This window comes from Anolis carolinensis, chromosome 6 (assembly GCF_035594765.1).
Source record: "Anolis carolinensis isolate JA03-04 chromosome 6, rAnoCar3.1.pri, whole genome shotgun sequence".
NCBI lineage: Eukaryota > Metazoa > Chordata > Lepidosauria > Squamata > Dactyloidae > Anolis > Anolis carolinensis.
Genome location: NC_085846.1, coordinates 34,505,001 through 34,526,776, shown reverse-complemented (window position 1 = coordinate 34,526,776; position 21,776 = coordinate 34,505,001). Strand labels below are relative to the sequence as shown.

Sequence of the window (21,776 nt, the reverse complement as noted above, 5' to 3'; positions counted from 1 at the left end):
AAGTCAAAAGAATTCTATGTTCTGTGAAAGTTGGCAGATGGACCTGTTAGGGCTTGTTAATTAGCCAAGTTTTGTCTAATCCAGCCTTCAGCATTTTAACAGCTCTTGTTTCTTTTCTTCTTATCTCCATCTTTCTCAGAATCTGTTGTCCTCGTTATGGTGAGAGGAGGCAGACAGAAAGCGACTGGGGCAAGCGTTGTGTGGACAAATTTGACATCATTGGTATTATCGGAGAGGGGACATATGGGCAAGTGTACAAAGCCAAGGACAAAGACACAGGTGGGTATCCGGGTCCACTGTTCTACGTTTTTTCCTTCTTATTTTGCATATTTAAAAATAGTAAGTGGGCTAACAGAAATTTCATTCATGTTGATCTCTCTGGTTTTATGATAGGCATATCCTTTCAAGTGGGCCTATAAAAAGTTAAGAAGTCACTCTTGGCTGGGGTGAAGCTGTTTTACATGTAATCCTTGGTCACATGTAGACACTCTCCTTAAAAGACTAGAGCTCATTGATCAGTTGTAATTGATAACATATAACACATGTTCCAAACACATGAAAGTTGTATTCTTGGCATTATTTTATACTCGCAGCAACTCTATTATTAATTTCATTTTCCTATTTTTTCCCTCCTAATCCCCACTCCTGATTTTTTTCTGCAAATTTCTTTTTTTTTTAAAAAAAAAAGCCACATTATAACATATGCCTGAGAAAGTACTGAAGAAATTGTATGATTATATGACGAGAAGTGATATTTTTCCATTTGGTATCCAGCATTGCAGTTACTGCCCTCAAAAGCAATGATTTCCCTGCATATAATGGACAGGGCAATTGACAATTAATTGTCTCAAATGGTACCAAATGTAAAGTATTGGATAGTATGTCTCACTGAGGTTAGTATACATACAAAGCAACATGAATTCAAGTTCTGTGAATGGTGTAAGCTTTTATAACATATGCCTGAGAAAGTACTGAAGAAATTGTATGATTATATGACGAGAAGTGATATTTTTCCATTTGGTATCCAGCATTGCAGTTACTGCCCTCAAAAGCAATGATTTCCCTGCATATAATGGACAGGGCAATTGACAATTAATTGTCTCAAATGGTACCAAATGTAAAGTATTGGATAGTATGTCTCACTGAGGTTAGTATACATACAAAGCAACATGAATTCAAGTTCTGTGAATGGTGTAAGCTTTTATGCTCTGACATAATTAATGCTGTTCTAAAACAGAGGTGCCATTGTGCTAACTTGATACCATTTAACTAATTTGAAGAAAGGGTATGTTTAGCTGTGTTAGGCTTTTCAGGGTTGTACCTTTTTATTGCACATAGTTCTCCAAATTTCTACTAATTACAATTTCCATTTGGCAGGTGAATTGGTGGCTTTGAAAAAAGTACGTCTGGATAATGAAAAGGAAGGCTTTCCCATCACAGCAATCCGTGAAATCAAGATCCTTCGGCAATTAATACATCGAAGTGTTGTCAACATGAAGGAAATCGTCACAGATAAGCAAGATGCACTGGATTTCAAGAAGGACAAAGGTAGCCATCCCCAAATGATGCAATGTAAAACGCAGGGCTTGAAGCCTGCAGTTCAGTTCAGGATGCCAACTTGATAGTATTAAAAATTCTTTGTTTATAAATAGTTTCAGGTAGTGTATTTTTTTGTAGCCGTAGTCTAGTTTTGCCAAGAGGGCCAGAATAATGAAGACTTACCACAAACGTGAATGTCTGAAATTTCTTATCTATTCTGAGAATCATTTTAAAAAAAAGAGAAAAAATCATATTGCTTTAGTTCATCTTTAACCCTGATTATCATAATCAACACAAGAAGGAATGTTTTCTATTATTTCAAAGTGAGTAATGATTGAACACAGTCTCAGTACCTCCCCAGCAATTTAATATGGTTGAATTAATTAATTGAAAAGGGACAGTAAGTTCCAAGTTCTACATTTTTTTTCCTCAGAGGAAAGGAACTGTGACACTGGCAGTCTCACATACCATTCTCTTTTCACTAGGCAACCGCATTCTTGAATTTTCTTACTTAGACGTAGTTTATCTTGGAAATGTTTTAAAAAAGCATTTGAATTTAAACATTTTTATGGTACTGGTGAATTTCAAATCTTGCACTTCTGCATTTTCGGTTTGTTAAGAATAGTATCCTATCTTCTGCCAGGTGCCTTTTACCTTGTATTTGAATATATGGACCATGACCTCATGGGATTGCTCGAATCTGGCTTGGTGCACTTCTCAGAGGACCACATTAAGTCTTTCATGAAGCAGTTGATGGAGGGACTGGACTACTGTCACAAAAAGAACTTTCTCCATCGAGACATCAAGTGCTCCAATATATTATTGAACAACAGGTAAACTCTTTGACTTTCTTCTATGTTGGGCCTGTTTGAGCTAGGATTTTATATGGGGGTAGAGTTCTGGACATAGAAGCTCCTAACCTAAATTCTTCCTGTGTAGTGTTTCTTAAGGTGTGTGAGAAAGAAGGGGAGCCAGATGTGGCAGTAGAGCCACAGCTTACTTCTTTCTGTTCTGCACTTTGATGTGATGCTAGATAACCAAGAATTCTATTTTTATCTTTTGAAAATTTGGGGGTTTTGAGAGAAGATGTAGAAACATGTTTTCCACCACTCTTCTCTGCAAGTTTCTTGTTTTACTCATTGATCAAGTGTTTTTTCTGTTGTGATTTGAGGAGAGGAAGGAATTAGGGAAAGGAAAATAAGAAAGGAACCAGTGGAAGAACAGACAAAAAGCACAGGAGTTGCACCCATTATCCTGTCCCAGAACTTAAATATTTGGACAGACTTTCCAATTGAAAATTGGAGATGTGGTTTATGCAGCCACATTTACAATATGATTTTATTGTCACTGTATTTTGTTCTGTGGAGAGGCTGTTCCACATTCTAAGCTGTGTCATTAAATATATCATATTTGTGTCTGGAAGTGTTTTTTTAAGCCTTGGGGACTTGTCTTGTGGAAGTGTTACTGCCTATAATTTATTCATTTTAGTAGTTCCTCTTCATATGCCTGTGTGTATTTCATGGTGAACCTTTGTCCATCACCCTTTCATTTCACAGTGGGCAGATCAAGCTGGCAGATTTTGGACTAGCCCGGCTGTACAGTTCAGAAGAAAGGTAAGATGCTTGATAGGAGGATAGATGTAACTCTAGCAGTTTCAACAGAAGTCCAGCAGAATTGCCTCCTGTAGAAGTCTCATTTAAATCAATTGCAAAAAAGGAAAGATGTTCTTTGCATTAAAGTCCACTGCATTTCCTGTCTGCATCCACGGGCTCACGTAGGAAATGGTCTCATGTTATTATATGGGTGCAGTCTAAGCTTGTATCAGAATCCCATATCGGTCTTTAACTTTTTGTGAGTCAGCCAGCAAGTTACTGTCAGCCTTAGGTTCTTGCCTAAGAAGTGAGAATAATTGGGGCTTTTATTTAAAACAAAGAGGCAGCTGACAACCCTATTCTTAATCTTTTGGAATCTGTCTTCCTGTTCCCCTGGTGTGAAACAGAGTCTGATAGTGATGAAGGAAAGAGACTCTGCACCTGATCAAAAGCTCTTTGATTCCTCCATCAAACATTCCTAAACAGTCTTTGGCAGTACAAAAATGTTTTCTGGAGCTTAGCCTGAGTTAATTCTGGTTTATATGCTGACATGCTTCCTAGTGTTTGAGAATGACTAAGATCATGATTGTAAGTAACTTGGCACACTTAAAAGTGTATGAATTATCGATAGTAAATGACAGAGTCTTCAATGTAAAGCTAGATTATATGCAAAATTGATTTCCAAAGACTTTTCATATGCCTTACATAAATTGTACTTAGGGCTTCTCCTGATAACGTTATCATCAAAATGAAAATCTGTGGTAGTTTTACTTGAAATGATTAAATGAATTAGTTTGTTTCTAAGACAAGGGATTCGGCAAATAAGCATTCATTGAATTATTATTTTCCTGCCAACCCTTGAGAAAGGGCATGGACAACATGCTGTCATTATAGGAAAATGGCCCCTGTATCAAGGATAACAAACCTACTTGTTTATTATCATTCAGTCAATGAATTTATACAGCATTAACTTTTAGAAATTTTAACATAATATACAGTAGCTTAAAATAAAATTTCTAGATGTTTGAGGCTATAGCTCCACTTGACCATGCAATGTGATCGATTTGTTAAGGGGCTATAGGAGTTGTAGTCCAAAACATTTGGAAAGCCAAAGGATCCATAGTTTGTGGCATGGGTGAAGAGGTGATGTCTACATCCGAGATGGCAGATTTATTTCTGTCTCAGCATTTAGTTGATCACATCATTCTGACTCGTATACATATGATTAATTCCAGTAATGTCTGAACTGTACATCTAACATCATTTTTCTCTTTCGTAGCCGTCCATACACCAATAAAGTAATTACATTATGGTATCGACCGCCTGAATTGCTGCTAGGCGAGGAGCGTTACACGCCAGCCATAGATGTCTGGAGCTGTGGGTGAGCCAGTAACTTCTTTTCTTTTTGCTTTTGTCACAAGCTTGTGCTTGACACAATTCAAAATTTGTAATGAATCATACCTTTGGGCTCTTTTTGGTGGGGCTGCAGAATAAGTAGTCATGTCATAGGCCAGAATACATAAATTGCATTGAGGCAAAGCCTGTAAACATATGTGAGTTTACATTTATATAGGGTGCTTGTCGATTTTAATTTTTATTATTTTTGTATCCTATTGTTCTTCTTAAAATTGTGATAGTCTGTCCTCATACTTGTCGCAGAATGATTTTGTTGACTTATTTCTCTGCCTTGGAGCATTAAGAATGGGAACAAGGGAGTTAATCCCAGTGTTCGGATTACCATCTTTCCTCCTAGACACATGTAGAAAAATAGGAGTAACTCACATGTAGAAAATTAGAGGTAACTCACCTGCTAGAAACTGGCCACTTTTCTTGATGATCAGGTTTGCTGAATTTGTGTATAGTGGTCCTGTTCCTTAGATATGGTGACTATCTCTCAGATATAATTATTCTAGAAGGAAGTTGGAGGATGCTATTTCTTCATGATGGAATGATGCAGTTTTGCATGCAGTTTTTTCGTAGTCACCTTCTTGTGCCTTGTCTCCTAGATGTTTCATGAGCCTCCTGAGGGCAGAGATTCTCCTTGTCTCTTTCCCACTTCCTCTGCCCTGATTGTTCAAATATCTGTTTCTTCTGTTTATTTAAATGCCATTTTTCCTATTTTCCTGCTAGCTGTATCCTCGGGGAACTATTTACAAAGAAGCCTATTTTTCAAGCAAATCTTGAGCTGTCACAGCTTGAATTAATCAGGTAAAGCATATGTTGCAGTTTGTATTTCCAGCCTGCCTCGGTAGTACTGCCAGTTGCTTTTTTCTGGAACTGGCAGAGGTATGCCTAGATTTCCAAGTATCAAATATTTATATTAACAAATAGGGTATAGTGACAGTTATTCATGTCAAGAACATATAGACTAAATTGTGCAAATCTGTTGTCAATAAGAGAAAATATCTGTCACAGTGACAAGATTGCTATAGGAGTGTGCCTTCAAGTATTTTCCAACTTATGGTGATTGTAAAGTTACTTATCACAAGAATGTCTTGGTAAGATTTCGTCAGAAGAGTTTTCGCTTTGCCTTCCTCTGAGGCTTAAGAGTGCGTGACTTGCTCCAAATCACCCAGGGGGGGTTTCATGTCCAAGTGGGGATTCGAATCCCAATTTTCAAAGTTGTTGTTTTTTGCTCCTAAATGCCATCAAAGATTTCTGGGGGTGTGTGGTGCATTTGTGTAAGATTTGGAAGCATCTTAGGTACCTCTATATGCCTATAACTCTTCTAATCAGCACTCCACACTTGTGGGTTTGATTAAAATGTTATTGCTAAGGCCTCCAGTGTAACACTATGAAACAGCAGTCCTCATAGGAATTCCTAAAATAGCAAATACACAGAAAATAGTTAATATGGCCTTATATTGAATTTAGGAGGAGCCAACTTCATACGGCCAATACTACTTATGGAAGCCTTTTATACTATGTTTCTATGGTCTTTTCCCTATATATCTGCTTGTCCTTGCTTAGTAGACCCTGTTTCATTTATCCATATAGCTGATTGTCAAAGACTGAGTTGTGTGGATGTGCATGATAGATGCCATACCATTTAGCCAATTAGGAGAACTGGAAGTTACTAAACACCCACTGATATTATCCAGCTCAAGGTGGCAGGATCATTGCATGGCATCAGCCCAAGCTTGGGAAATACATTTTGTATTTCATTCATTTTTTGTTTTTTTCCCATTTGCAAAACAAAGAAAAAAATCAAAGGAGATCATTGATAGTGGCGTAGCTTAAGTAAATTGTGCCATTTATACTTTCTTTCTTGGTTTTGCAGTCGTCTTTGTGGAAGTCCCTGTCCAGCTGTGTGGCCAGATGTCATCAAACTACCCTACTTCAACACCATGAAACCGAAGAAGCAATACCGAAGGCGGCTAAGGGAGGAGTTTGCTTTGTAAGTTTGTTTTGAACTTTTTGGTTGAAGGAATGATATGGTGTGCCCATAATTCCGCGTATTTGTTACAATACTACTAAGAAGGAGAAGAATTTTCTAGCCCCAATTGGTTTAGTAATTCTTGGTTCACAAGAGTTAGTCCCTTTTCATTGATGACTCCAAGGCTATGAAATCCCCTTCCTAGTGCAGCTTGCTTGTCTGCTTTACCATCTTTTTCAGTGGACAGAAAAATATGATATCTAGCACACCTTTTGCGGGGTGATTGGGTAAAGTTCCTGTTAGGATCTGATTGTTTTTATTGCTTTTGGGGTTGGCAATTCTGTTTTAGTCTTAACAGCTACATTGTTTTTTGTTAGCCTTCCATGGACACCATGTCACTGATGGTGGGGTTAGAATAGGTTTATGGTGAAAAAAAATCAGCACCATGAATTTGCTGCAAACAGCTTTCATGAATTTGCTGTTGTGGAATGGATCAATGCAATAATTAGCTCAATAATTTCTCCATATTGATGCTCCCAAAGGGCCACCCAGTTTGAAAATATTGGCTCCAGTAGAAAATGTTTTAGCCTGTTTACTGCTGTGGAGGAGAGGGCAAGATAGATAATAAACCAGCTAGCATAGGAAGACAGTTTGATTTTTTTTAAATTCCTGTGGTTGGTTGTCTTCAATATTTTTTATAATTTTATAGTATGTACTATTACATTTGTTTCACACTGGTTGTACTATTTACTATATTTGGGACAATGTGTGGAGACAGAAGAAATGGTGTTTTCTGACCTTGCTAGTCAAGTTAATAATGGTGCCTTCCAGATCTGCCCCTTCAAGGGTCTTCCTTAGTGAGAAGTTCCCTGGCTGTATTTCCTGAGAAGCATACCACTGTGGGCTTGGAGGTATACCTGAAGTCTCGGCAATAAAAACACCTTTAATTTGCTTCCAGCACTGGGGAGTCATTCTTGCTGGGATGATCCCCACTCAGCTCTTCAGCTTCAGGGCTGAAAAGAAGGTTTCTCGTTATGGTTGCTAGTAGACAACAATACAGCCAATAAATTATGATGACTGAAAATATTTCAGTGTATCTGGCAATACTAGAGGTCAGGTCTTTTCCACAAGAAGATTAGGACATAAAACCTAACATTCTGAGATGGTTCAGTGGACTAATTGGCTGGAGAGCAGGAAAACCATGCTGGGGCTTTGAGTTTAGTTTATGCATGGATCTTCTTTTTTTAAAATTATAAGTTTTATAAGGATATAATATTTAGTACAGTAGAGAGACAATGGAAAAAAGGTAGTGTGTGGAGACAGGAGAAGCTTGGAGATGTATGCCATTGTTTGAGTTGTGGATGCTAGGTCATGGTGTAGCAAATTAGAAGGCACATAAAGAGGCACATCTCTCTATAGCCTCACAGTCTTACCGTAATGATTTCTCCAGTCTGACCTTTAAAATAAAGCCTTTAAAAAAACTTCTTTCTTTTTTTACTAATACATAGAACGTGATCATTCTATTCCTGTCCAAGATAGTGCTTTCTGAATACTCAGGGAACTTGAGTAAAAAAATATCCACACATTAGTTAAAAATTCAAAATGGACCTAGAAAACCCTATGGGCTTCTTGAATAATATGATGTGGGAAAGAAATTTGGGATGGGATGGGAGGACATTTGGCAGTTTGAATCTAGAATGGTTTATAGAAAGTAGTAAGTCCATAGTAAGTAGTAAGTAAACAAGGTCATGACTAAAATTATAGGATCAGATTTAGCAGCCAGGCCTTTAATGGAAAGATGTATTTACTTACTTAAATATAACCTCCCATGCCAAAAGGACTCTATAATTCCAGACTGGTATGAACTCTCAACAGGAACACTTCTAGTAGAGATAATTTATTATTTTTATGTATTAAAATATTTATATTCCATTTTTACCATGGGATTTCAGGCCCATAGACATATGGATATCCTGGATAATTTTGTTTTGAATATCCACTTTTTATAAGAAACGTTTCTTTTTGTAGTAGTTGTTTTTTTATGTATTTATGTGTTGTATGGGACTATTATCTGTAATCTGCCCCGAGTCCCTTTTGGAAGATGGTGGCAGGATATATAAAAATGATGATGATGATGAGTTTTATGTGCTTTCAAGTAATTTCTGACTTATGATAACCCTGAGACAAACCAATCACAGGGCGATTTTTTTGTCTAGACTTGCTCAGCAGGAGTTTGGCATTGCCTTCCTCTGAGGCTAAGCAACCGTGACTTGCTTGATCCATCTGAGGGTTTTCATGACGATGCAGTGGTTTTTGAACCCTTGTTTCCTAGAATACTAATCCAACAAGTAAAACACTGTGTTAGCTCCCTTCACATACCATTGCCAGTGTCAAAATACCTAAGATAATTTGCATTAAATTCAAATGTCACTTGAATGGAGTGGAGTGCCGCAGGGTTCTATCCTGAGCCTGGTTCTGTTCAACATCATTATTAATGACTTAGATGAAGGGCTAGATGGCATGATCATCAAGTTTGCAGACGACACCAAATTGGGAGGGATAGCTAATACTTCAAAAGATAGGAGAGAATCCAGAATGATCTTAACAGATTAGAGAGATGGGCCAAAACTAACAAAATGAACTTCAACAGGGACAAATGCAAGAAACGCCACTTAGGCAGAAAAAAATGAATTGCAAAGATACAGAATGGGGGATGCCTGGCTCAACAGCAGAATGTGTGAAAAAGATCTTGGAGTCCTCATGGACAACAAGTTAAATATGAGCCAACAATGTGATGCGGCAGCAAAAAATGCCAATGGGATTTTGTCCTGCATAAATAGGAGTATGGCGTCTAGATCCAGAGAAGTCATGCTACCCCTCTATTCTGCCTTGGTCAGACCACACCTGGAATACTGTGTCTAATTCTGGGCATCTCAATTGAAGGGAGATGTTGACAAGCTGGAATGTGTCCAGAGGGTCTGGAGAACAAACCCTATGAGGAGCGGCTTAAAGAATTGAGCATGTTTAGCCTGCAGAAGAGAAGGCTGAGAGGAGACATGATGGGCATGTATAAATATGTGAGGAGAAGTCATAGGGAGGAGGGAGCAAGCTTGTTTTCTGCTGCCCTGGAGACAAGGACACGGAACAATGGCTTTAAACTACAGGAAAGGAGATTCCACCTGAACATCAGGATGAACTTCCTCACTGTGAGAGCTGGCCATCTATGGGGTGCTTTGAATGCGATTTTCCTGCTTCTTGGCAGGGGGTTGGACTAGATGGCCCATGAGGTCTCTTCCAACTCTGTGATTCTATGATTCTATTCTATGACCTACAATGCAGGTAATTGTGAGACTAGTGCTTCACCTTAAGTTTTTTCTTTTTTTTGTGAGAGATGCTGAAGCAAAGGAGTTTTTAATATATTTTCTCAAAGCTTAATTCTGAGGCAGACTGGATTTCACTTGAAAGTAAGTGCCACTGAGTTGGAAGGACATTCAGTACTGCAGCCATAGTTTTCCAGACTCAGATTGGTCACTCCAAATCTAATTTCAGCTATTAGAATAGCTTGGGTAGTAGTCGGCAAATCACTGTCTCAATCCCATCCCTAATACACAACATTTGTCTACTCTACAGAGCTTGGCATTGGGAAGGCATTATAATATAATGCATGCAAATTGTTTTAGACCTTTAAGGAAAGTGCAGTTTAAAATATTCTTATTATGGGGATTGTTTTAACTTTTCCATTTTCTCCTCCAGCATTCCTGCTGCTGCACTTGACCTGCTTGACCACATGCTGACACTGGATCCCAGTAAAAGATGCACAGCAGAACAAGCCTTGCAGAGTGACTTCCTGAAAGATGTGGATGTCAGCAAGATGGATCCTCCAGAGTAAGTCCTGTGTGTTCCTCTGTGAAAGTACTGAAATGAGGGAGCAATCTGGGAAGGGGGTATTTGGATTTGTAGCAACATACATCCACCATCCTGGAGTCCCACACCGAATGGATCCTGCAGCTCAGGCTATGCATTAACAAGTAACACAAGAGTTAAGTATGTTAGTAAAGCCGTGTTTAAAGGGAGATACAACCCCATCCCTGATTTGTAAACCATTTTGAGGAGGAGCAAGTGAATGAATGGTGTGCTGTCTCTGTTATGTGGTTCAGCTTCAGTGTGCTGTTTCTTTGGATATGCAGGAACCTATACTAACAATTTCTCTTTCTCGACAATGCAACTATGATTTAATAAGAGATTCTTACTTCCTGTCTCTTCTAATTTGTTACTCCTTAGAAATAGCAGGCAAACTTTGGCTTCCACACACATTTGTAGTGCAAAACTTCATTCTGTGACGAAATTAATCTACAGCAGAGTGTATGTTTTAAATTAGGTTCTTAGTTTGTGTTAACTATTGGCCTAGCCCAGCCTTCATCAGAGGTCTGGCATATGTACATAGGCCCCAAGGAATGGATCTTTCCAGACTGGACCTGAAGGTGCAATTGCCTTTAACCTACCAAATACCATATTTTGTGTCTTGATTCTCTGCCACCACCTGTATCACTCGCTTCTCAGTAACCTCGTTCTATGATCTTTCCAGCCTTCCTCACTGGCAAGATTGCCATGAACTATGGAGCAAGAAACGTCGGCGGCAGCGGCAGAGTGGAATTGTGGTGGAGGAACCCCCCTTGGTCAAAGTTTCCAAGAAGGAGTCTGTCTCCATAACAAGTGCAGAACCTATCAAGAATCACAGCAGTCCAGCACAACCACAGCCAGCTCAGATCAAAACACAGCCTGTTACTGGAGACACATTTGGTCAGTGTATAGTCTGGGACAATCTCAGAAGCTAGTTAACTCTTTGGGGCTATTTTTTATTACTGTGGGTTCCTGTGTCAACAAATTGACTGCTTGCTCTTCTTGCTGCTTTGAGCAGGGTTTACAGGAAGAGGTAATATCCTGAAGTCAGGACTCATTAGGAAATTATTGTGGCAAAGGTAGTACAGTTGCTGCTGAATTTGAAAAGCCACAAACTGGTGCAGGAGTGGGCCTTTAGGGAGTTTCAATGACAGTGAATTCAGGCAGATACATTGGGTTGTATCAATCACTTAACGACTGACATTTGACTCATTCAGTCATCTGATTGATTTAAATGTATACAAAATATTTTTGTTATTGCCAAAACCTTAATTATCTAAAAAAGGTAACTACAATGTACAACTACATGGTCGGAATGTAAATTAGCAACTCCCAAGAAGAAAAACCTGTTTTCCTTTTTACTTTTTTATTCTGTATTATAGTTTCTTACTGGAATAAAGTATCATCCACGTAAACTAAAGAAATTAAAATAAACAACAGTGCCCTTACCACTCAGTCTTGTCATTGTAGTATTCAATTCTGCCAAATAATTATATTCACACTGACAAATCTAGTCAGTAAAGCTTTCAGATCTCTTTGCCTCGTTCCTTTTCCCAGACCAGGTTTAAAGGAGAGGTTGTGACTTAATTTGCCTCCTCTCCTTGATCCCATAGAGCACAAGTTAACAGACTGCCATTTGTCTCAGTGTGTATTTTGTATGTTCATATGACGCCATACCAAAGGCACATTGGAGGAATGCTTGATTTCTGTACTGTGACAACTTGAGAAAAGCTGAAGTTGACACTTGCCATTTTGTGCCTTCAAAGGCATTTGATTTACGATTGTCCAAATGTGACCCCATCGAGAGGTTTTTGTGGCATAATTTGTCCAGGGGCATTTGCCCTGAGGCTGAGAAAATGTGACTTTTCCAAGTAATCCAGTAAATTTCCATTGCTGAGTCCCTGGGGATATGAACCCTGGTCTTCCAGTGCTCTAGTCCAACGCTCAAACCACTGCAGCAATCATGCTGCCTCTAGAGATTGACTGTACACAGGGAATATTTTGCATGAATCTTTTCCAGTTTTAAAGAATAGTGGATTCTTTCCCCCTTTTCTTAGAAACCAGTACGTTATTTAAATCCCACAACAGTTGTTTCAGGAAGTAAGGCATACATTGAGTTTGGATATCTGAGCACAAGATACCTTGTACACAGGTTTTTATGCAAGCTGGGACCCCCAATGTCATGGAAGTGTCCTGCTTCCATCCAGGCTTAGTGCAGGACTTTAAGAGTGGGCAGAGGAAGGAGAAGCTGTGAGGGATCCCTCTCACCTTATCCCTGTGGAGTTCTGTTCACACAATTTTAACATGAGAAGTTGGTTAAAGAGTTCAGTCAGTGGAGGAAACTGCTTCTATGAGCCTATCCCAGAGATTGTGTATCAGAGCAAGAAAAGGACTGTATACATTTATGCATTCAAAAACACTGTGAGGACTCTTACCCAATTTCCACTCACCTCATTTTAATGCCAGGGTAGGCAGGGAAAAGCTTCCATTGCAGTTTTCAAGATAAGGGTAGGTTGGTGTGGATACAGAATTCCTTCTGATACCTATGTTGCAAGCTTTGTAGGTTTTAAAGATGAGTACCAGTATTTTTGTTTGATGTTAAAATCTGACCAAGAATATGTCAGGTTTTTAAACACTCTATTGATACCCTTAACAGCTCTTTCTCAGATATCTGACAACTGTATTCTAAGCTAACTAAAGTCTTCAGATACAGTCTCACATGTACTACATTGCTGTAGTCTTGGACATACCAGAGCATTGATCACTAGATTTGTCACCCGCTTCCAGGACAGAGATATCTCTGCCCATAGATAATATAAATGCCACAATGTCGATAAGCAGTCTTCTAAGAATACCATCTGGAATCTGCTGTCTGAATGGGAATGGAACCACCAAATTGCTGTTTTGGTTTGGATCTGTTGTATTATGAAGAAGAGAACTTGTGAAATCCCCAAACTAAATGATGCTCCCACTGTTAGCTTGGAGTATTTGCAAATTGGTACTTTGGTGATACAGAAAGCTTCTGATTAGGACCAAGAGAATCAGCCCGGTCATACTTCAGACCCTCTCTCTTATGCCATATATCAGCTATCAGAGCAGCCAAAATAGGATTAAAATCTATGGGCACAAGAGACTTCTGAGGCTTGAGAGTACAAACCCAAGTTATTTTTAATTGTGTAAAAAGAGAATTGAGAACATACTGCAAGTCATTTCTGGGGTGAGAGAATCTGCCATCTTCAGAGGCGTTGCCCAGGGGATGCCCTGGTGTGTTACCATCCTGCAGGGGCTTCTCTCATGTCCCTACATGGGAAGCTAGAACTGACAGACAGGAGTTTACCCCTTCTCGCAGATTCGAATTGTGACGTTTAGGTCAGCTGTTCAGCCGGCACAAGGGTTTAACCCATTGCGCCACCATGGCTAGTATGCAGATAAAGTTGGATTGAAGAGAGGAGAATTTAGAGTATTTGTTTTGTTGAAATATTTTCCCCCTGTCTTCTGTTATGAGTTCTCCATGCGACAGTTAAAACAATTGACAGCAATTCCAGACAAAAAAAATGTAAATAGGATATAAAATACATTAAATAGATATTTATTTAAAAAGATCACTTGGTAAAAACAACAGAAAGAGCTAAAGCCATGTAGATGATGCTTAAAACTAATTAAGATTGTGCTCCAAAGGTTTTAATAAAAAGTTGTATTTTAAATGTATATCTAAAAAAGAAACCAATATTGACACCAGTTGATCTTCCAAGGGGAGGATATATTCCATAACACAGGGTACTATTGCAGAGAAGAACCTCTCTCATGTCCTCACATGATATATTAGTTTGCAGGCAGTTCTGGAGAAATGAAGAGATAATAGTGAGAGATTATTTCAAGTATTGCAGCCTCGAGTCATTTTGGATGTTGAATGTAATCGTCAGCACCTTGATTAGCATCTACTTCCATTCCTTAAAAATGGTATGATGTATTGTACATATCATGCTCCTATCAACAATCTTGCTAGTGTATTTTGTGATAGCTGTAGCTTCCAAATCATCTTCAACGACTGTAATAATATGGCATTCCTCTGTATCATTACAGGAGATGAAGGCTGAAATCTTCTCTACTCAACTGTACTGTCCTACTTTCTATGCTATCTTGTAGACTCAAGTCCACAGATAGGGCATGCCACATATTGTAGTGTCAACCAAATGGCTGGACTTTATGTTAGTTTTTTCCCAGCTGTCACTGGGACAGTACTTCAGAACTTTTCTTTCTTATTTATTTTAACTCAGTATTGCTCCTCCCTAATTCTCTTAATTATTTTCCCTCCAGAGAAATTAAAAGCATGTCTGTATCATTGTGCAAGAGAACAAAAATAGGCAGAGAAGGAGGTGGTCTCTAACAAAAGAAACAGTAGACTTCAGTAGTCAGGTTAGCATGAGGGATGATCCATCCATGGTGGATTGCTCCTCGTGCCACCCTGAGAATATTCCTCCTTCCACTCCATTCAGATAAATAGAATTAAGAGAAAAATATATACAGTAGAGTCTCACTTATCCAACATAAACGGGCCGCCAGAATGTTGGATAAGCGAATATGTTGGATAATAGGAGAGATTAAGGAAAAGCCTATTAAACATCAAATTAGGTTATGATTTTACAAATTAAGCACCCAAACATCATGTTATACAACAAATTTGACAGAAAAAGTAGTTCAATACGCAGTAATGCTATGTAGTAATTACTGTATTTACAAATTTAGCACCAAAATATCACAATGTATTGAAAACATCGACTACAAAAATGCATTGGATAATCCAGAACGTTGGATAAGCGAATGTTGGATAAGTGAGACTCTACTGTACATAAAAGCAATTGTGGGAATATTGTGCTTCTGGAGAAGCAAACTATGCCAAATCATTTAAAGTAGTGGAGAAATTGGTGTAAGAGTTTGGGGAGGCACAAAAATAATCTTAGGACTGTACTCCCCTATGGATTGCACCTTGCCCATCCTGTATCCTGTCAAGCTTCTTAGTAACCTTGTTTTTTGTTGATTTCAAAAGTCTGGTTTTAAATGGTGGTAGAGGAGAAGCAGTGTCTGAATGTGTTGTGGGTAAGTTTGATTGTTTGGGGGGGGGGTGTCACTGTCTGCTGCTCTGTTCTAAAAGTTTGGATCTCTCCCTCACTCCTCTTTTTCCCCTCTCTTTCCCCCTCTTTTTCCCAATGTTCTTCCTTGTATTTGCAGTCGGCCTTGGTGATATCACTCAGCAGCTGAATCAGAGTGAGTTGGCTGTCTTGTTGAACTTGTTGCAGAGCCAAACAGACCTCAGTATCCCACAAATGGCCCAGCTGCTCAACATCCACTCAAACCCTGAGATGCAGCAACAGTTGGAGGCTCTCAATCAGTCCATCAATGCACTCAATGAGGCCACCACCACACAGCCGTCACAGGACTCCCAGAAAGTGGCTGAAGAAGAAGCCACTCTTGAGGAGCCCCCGCCGCCCCAACTGTCAGAGGAGCAACCCACTCCAGATGCAGCTAGCACTCAGGGAGACATGCAGAATGTCCTAACGGTTTTGCTGAGCCAGCTCCTTAAGACCCAGGAGCCTGCAACAAACACAGAGGAGAATAATAGTGAGAAGAGCAGTGAGCTGCAGGGGCGCCAACCAACCCCCACTTTGCCTCAGGACGAGCCAGCAGGTAAATAACTGGGGCCCCTTTCCCCCCTTGCTCCTAGGACATAAGGGGGGAAAAGATGTGGGTTTCCTATGTGGTAAAATAAAAAACAATTTGATTTTTCTTTAACCAAGCCTGGTAGTCGTCTCTGAGTGTGTGTGGAATCTGGCAATAGCTCTGGGTTCCTGAGAATTCTCACTGTAGATCCTTCAGCAGCTTCACACTCTCGCCTTCCGTTTCCTTATGTGTTAAAAAGAGAATCGTGGAAATCTTCAGGGTGCCAGAGATGGGGAAGCTGTTTATAAATTAAAATGCCTGTCTAAATTAGGAGTAGCGGCAGCATTCATATCCATCTCACAGCTGGTTCAAACATTCAGCTAAAGTCCATTGCACACCAGTCTTGGGATTTTACTACCTGGAAATAGACTGGGAATTGGGTCCTTAATGTTCTTTCACATCAAAACTTCCATGCCTATACAAACTTATAGTATTGAGAAGGCTGGGATGGCTTTTCACCCCTAGGAATGCATTCATAAGAAGACTTCTGTGTATGTTTTCTGAATGTTAGAACCAGCTGTTGCTCATGTCTTTTTGCCACACCGCATGCATTTTTAAAGTATCACCCTACCTTCAGTCTTTAAATGTCACCAAACTATGCTTTGAACCGTTACACATGAGAATTTCTTTCTAAAAGTTGTATCTTCTGAGGTATGGGATGTTTTCTGACCCCAGCAAAAATTCCATGCGCCAAGCAGCATGAAAACCTTTCATATTCAAAGAAGTGTTTGTGTAGAATCAACTGGATTTTACATAAACATCTGAACAGAAAACACAAAGAAAAATGAAAGTAAAATAAAACATTATATTATTATGGGCTGTTTCTAATCCCCACTCCCATATATTGTTCGTACTGTGATTATTTGCTTATAAATGGCCAGTAGCTGACATTTGGGGGCATTTGTTACAACTGTCCAAGTGACAGTGTTGTGTAATGCTGGTTCTCTATGTGAATTCTTCAACAAAATGAATCCCTAAATAGACCATTCCCTTCCTAGACCATTAGAATTAATTGCAAATGTGACGCAAACCTTTTTAAAAAAGCTGGTCAGAAAAAATGCTTCTAGATTTAGAGGATAGAGTATCACAGGGAACTACTTCATTCAAACTTTGTCCCAGCCCTTCCTGGCCTTGAAACCCTCTCATTAACTTTTTCTGTGGAAGAAACTGCCACAGTTCAAAGTGAAGCAGAGGTGAAGGGTTCCAAATGCAATTTTAAAATATGATGGAGAAGACACACTTCTATCCCTTGATTATTATTTTGACTGTTCAAAATATCAGTAGTTCCTGTAGAATGAACACAAGAATCCTCAAATCAACATAAAGACAAGAAGGCAAATAACTGCTAGGTTGCTGTTAAAATCCAAACTCTGCACATTCTGCCACAAACGCACAGAACCTAACTAGGGATATTGATTTCCTGTGAGTTTTGATTATGGGAAGGGCTTTGTGTGTGTTATGAGTGAATTTTCTATCTGGTACAGTATTTTATGCCATAAGATTTTTCCCACCATCTTCTTTTCCTAAAATAACAATTTTTATGCCTAGGCTTTAATTGTAAAGATATTCTTGAAACGTGTGTTAGTAATAGGTGCTAAAATCTCCAAAGCCACAGAAGGAGCTTGGCAACATTTCAGGGGGTAGGACTTCCATACCCTGCCTTGCTCTTTGCATCTCCCTGTCTTGTATTCAGGTCACAGAATATGAGTTATAGTGCAGAAAATCTGTTTTTGTGGTTAAAAAAAGCTCAGTCATACACACAGCTCTACTTATAATTCTGTACCTAGTACAATTTCACCAAATCCTGTTCCCTTCCAAAGATGCCTTTCAAGTCCTGCTATCGGATCATCTTTTAAATGGGAGATAAACTAGGACCTCCTCTTGTGATATGCTTTTCCTTAGGCTGTGTTTGTATATCTGTATCTCCATGTTTCCATGTCTGAAATGTGTTGATGTTTGTTCACGTGTACTTTTGAGATGGTGTTTAAAAGAAGTAACCATTCCACAGCCTGTCCTCACATTCTCCCACCAGAGAAGAGACCCCCTGAGCCTCCTGGACCGCCGCCGCCACCGCCTGATCTGGCTGAAGAAAACACCTCCAACGCTGCTCAGGAGTTGAACCCAGCCATGACAGCTGCGCTCCTCCACCTTTTATCCCAGCAAGAGACAGGGCCCCCAAGTCACCCAAAGCACGAACCCCAAGTTGGGAGGCCTCCCTTGGATTACACCATATCACAAACCTCCTCCAGGACTTACAATGCCGATGACCCCGAGGGCTGCAGCTTTGATGTGGATGATCGGAATTCAAGCCAGACCTTAACACAGACGTCGCCCCAGACCTTGGGGAAAAGTAGGACCTTTCTGGGCTCCGCAAGTCATCTTGGGGAGTCAAGCAACTACCAGGGCTCAGGATCAGTTCAGTTTCCAGGGGACCAGGACCTCCGTTTTACCCGGGTTCCTTTGGGGATGCATTCTGCTCTCGGGCAGTCCTTCCTCAAAACCGAAGGGAGCAACAACACACTGGCACATTCAGAGGCCAAAATTCACAACTATAGTGAGGCAGGAGTGGCAAATGCTAGTTCTAGTGATGCAGGAACAAGCCACACGTGGGGGAACACGGTCCAGTCCACGTCTTATGGAAAAGCCTTTCGCGGGCAGAGTAGAGTGCCTCCACGAGGGGGAAGAGGAAGAGGGATCCCTTACTGAAATGACTGGAAAGGGGGGAATTGGAAAACTTTTTCTGGTATTTTATCCTCCTATTCCCCTCTTGACTTTAGAGCAGCCAGTTTATCAGAGCAAACCATTGCCCATCTCTGGTCACCACACAAGCGGTTCATTGTTGATATTTTTCCCATTTTTGCTCACCAGACTGCTGCTGCTTTCTTCCCCCTCTCCCAGTGGCTTTAGAATGAAGACCCTTAGCCTTTCTCTTGACACCTTTCCATGCCCAAAGACCAGCTGATTTGGGTTTCACATGGCAAGTTTTCCTACTCAGAGATGGGGGAGTGGGAGAAGGGGAAAAAAAGAAAACTTTAAAAATATAATAAATTGGAAATATGAATGGAATGTGTTTACAAGCCTTGAGCCATTATTTCTGAGATGAGCCCACTGAGGCAGATAAAGTAAACTATTGCCCTGGTGTGTACATGTGGCAGATTGAAAAACTCGAATGAGCTATACTGCTTCACATTGTGGGGATTGCCATTTTTGACCTCTCCCTTCTACATAATAAACACACAGGGAAAATCCACTTCCTTGCAAGTAGAAAATACGTCAGAAAGATTCTAACCTCACCTTTTCTACACTCAACTTGCAAGCGAGATTGTGTAATTATGAGAGGTGGAAGCATTTGGAAGTAGCAATTCCACTAACTAGTCAGCAGGAGCACAAACAGCTGTTCTGCACCTATGCCCTGCAGAATGTCATACAGACCCAACCTCAGTATTGCAAAGATGGTGTGCTTATCACTTTCCTTTGCCTCCTTGAATTTCAAAATTAGTCAAGACGGTGCCTACATGCCTTTTTATACTGATTTAGGAGGGCTTGGTTCATGTTATGTAAGAGTTTGGAATCTTTATTTCTGCCCTCTTTCTTAGCCACATTTTCTTCACATGAAGGCGAGATGCTTCAGTCTTCTTCTGTGAATGAGCTGTTCTCTGTTTTACTGTGAAAGGCCCAGTCCGGACATACTCATTTTCCAATCCTTAATGGAACTGAGTTTTCTGTAGAGTCCTTGAATTGGTTGGCTTTTGGATGGGTTTAGGTTTTTTTTTTAATTTTTATTTTCTCTTTAAGAATGGCGAGTGTCCTTTTGTTGGCGCTTCTGAAGGCCAAAGTTTATGGCAAGGAAAAAAACAATAAAATAAAAACCAAAAACTTTGTAATCCTTATGTTCTTGGGGTAGAGTGTCTTCAAGAGTGAAGCTGTGGCAAGTCTAAATAATTTAGATGTAATGTTTTCAAGCTTTCAAAGGCTTACAGATGTTATTGCCTAGTATGTGATTTCACTGCTTTCAGTGTTAGGAAACTTTGCAGATTTCTTCACAGACATGGCAATGGAGACCTTTATATTTATTTTTTAATGCTATAGCAGCTCTAGCCACGTTGATTAATTTTCCATTGTTTTGGTGAAGTTTAGAGTTTCCTTCTTAGAGGCTGAGATATGAACAAAGATGTTGCAGTGTGAAAATTTGAAAGCGTGACTAATTTCTCAATAAAACATCATTGTTTCTTTTATGCTGGCACTGTTCAGAGAAGCATGTCAGAACTGTGGGATCAGAGGGAAATATACTTTTTTAATATGTTGCTTTCCTATGTATACAGGAGGAGCTCTAATAAGTGGAGAGTGTAGTGCATTGATACTGAAGTCAGAAAAAATATGCCTTAAACTGGCTTTCTCTAACCTTTTGCCCTATAAATACGTTGGACTGAAACTACATTGCAGGGCTGCCTGGGCCATCATGAAAGTTCCAGTCCACATCTGGATGGTGTCTGTTTCAGAAGGCTGCATTTAAACATATGGATAGGACATTGGTGTCATACAAGGCAGTTGAAACAGCATTTAGAAGAACCTGCATGTAGGTGGGAGCACTAATAGGTATAATACGTGTCCCTGTGTTTGTTTTTTAAAAAATGTGTCTATCAGTTCTTCAAAGTGTAGTAAGTTTTCAAAATTCCAAGTGTATGCTTTGTGGATTTTTTTTTAAATGAGTTGGAATTTCTTACCCAACATGCAAAAAAAGTACTGTATATGCAGAGAGGTTAATAAAAAGGGAGAGATTTCTCCTAGGCATTTATTTAAACATTCCTTCTCTTTTTCTCTGTGCTCTTGCCACTTCAATATGCATTTTGTCAGTTGTTTGGAATTTTTGCCATTTTTAAACTGAAATGAAATTTCTCCTTGACAATGTTTCTAATCATCTTCATCCTCTTCATTTCCCTATCTTTCCCCAGAGAAATAGGATTACTGTCAATCAGCCATATTCACATTTTCACACATTTTCTCTCTGATCTTTTAAAAAACCTGCTCACTTGAAGAAATATGAGCACCTAATTTTATACAAGGTCTTCCAGATTCTGAGCAAAATTATTTTTTTCTACTACAAAACTTTCCCTCCACTATCACCAATCCCTTTAAACCTTTATCTTCCGCTGGATAAATTGTTTAGGGAGATGCATGCTAGCACAAAATTCTATCTCTGTCATTTCCAGTTCAAAGTTTCAGACATCTCGCCTAAATCCATTCTTTTATAGACAACACAACACCATATATACTAACCTTATAGAATTCCACCAGATTAGAGTATTTCAACAAAGAAAATAGTGCCTTAAATTAGGGATGCCAGGAAATGTTGGTATTAACCTTACCTATGATCATAGCTCCAAAGTTTCCTATGGCTGCATTACCAATTTCTATGCATGTTGTCTTACATCCTTAAAAACAATGTTGACATTGCAGTGTTGTTTGGTTTCCGAGCTGTATGACTGTGTTCTGTCAGCATTTTCTCCTAGTACTTTGCCTGCATCTGTGACTGGCATCTTCAGAGGAAACTGGAGCCCCCAGTGGGGCAATGACTTAAACCCTTGCCCTGGCAGGACTGATGACCAACAGGTTGGTGGTTCAAATCTGGGGAGGGGTTGAGCTCCCTCTGT

General features: G+C 39.6%; 1 protein-coding gene across 5 annotated transcripts in view; it reads left to right on the top strand.

Annotated features, from left to right (window-relative positions):
• The window catches only part of cdk12 (cyclin dependent kinase 12), a 66,100-nt gene that overhangs the window by 19,184 nt on the left and 25,140 nt on the right, over nt 1-21,776 (top strand). For 3 of the 5 annotated variants that reach the window (XR_010007262.1, XR_010007263.1, XM_062984487.1), the window contains exons 4-13: nt 140-279; nt 1,378-1,548; nt 2,183-2,372; nt 3,096-3,152; nt 4,411-4,512; nt 5,262-5,339; nt 6,412-6,528; nt 10,261-10,392; nt 11,093-11,307; nt 15,637-16,092. Coding sequence is in view for 3 of the 5 variants with exons in the window: in XM_062984487.1 (XP_062840557.1) it covers nt 140-279; nt 1,378-1,548; nt 2,183-2,372; nt 3,096-3,152; nt 4,411-4,512; nt 5,262-5,339; nt 6,412-6,528; nt 10,261-10,392; nt 11,093-11,307; nt 15,637-16,092 (1,658 nt within the window). In the remaining 2 variants the exon portion in view is untranslated. Of the gene's footprint in view, nt 1-139; nt 280-1,377; nt 1,549-2,182; nt 2,373-3,095; nt 3,153-4,410; nt 4,513-5,261; nt 5,340-6,411; nt 6,529-10,260; nt 10,393-11,092; nt 11,308-15,636; nt 16,093-18,133; nt 20,927-21,776 lie in introns of those variants that run through there. The other 2 variants (XM_062984486.1, XM_062984485.1) reach the window with 2 other exon arrangements.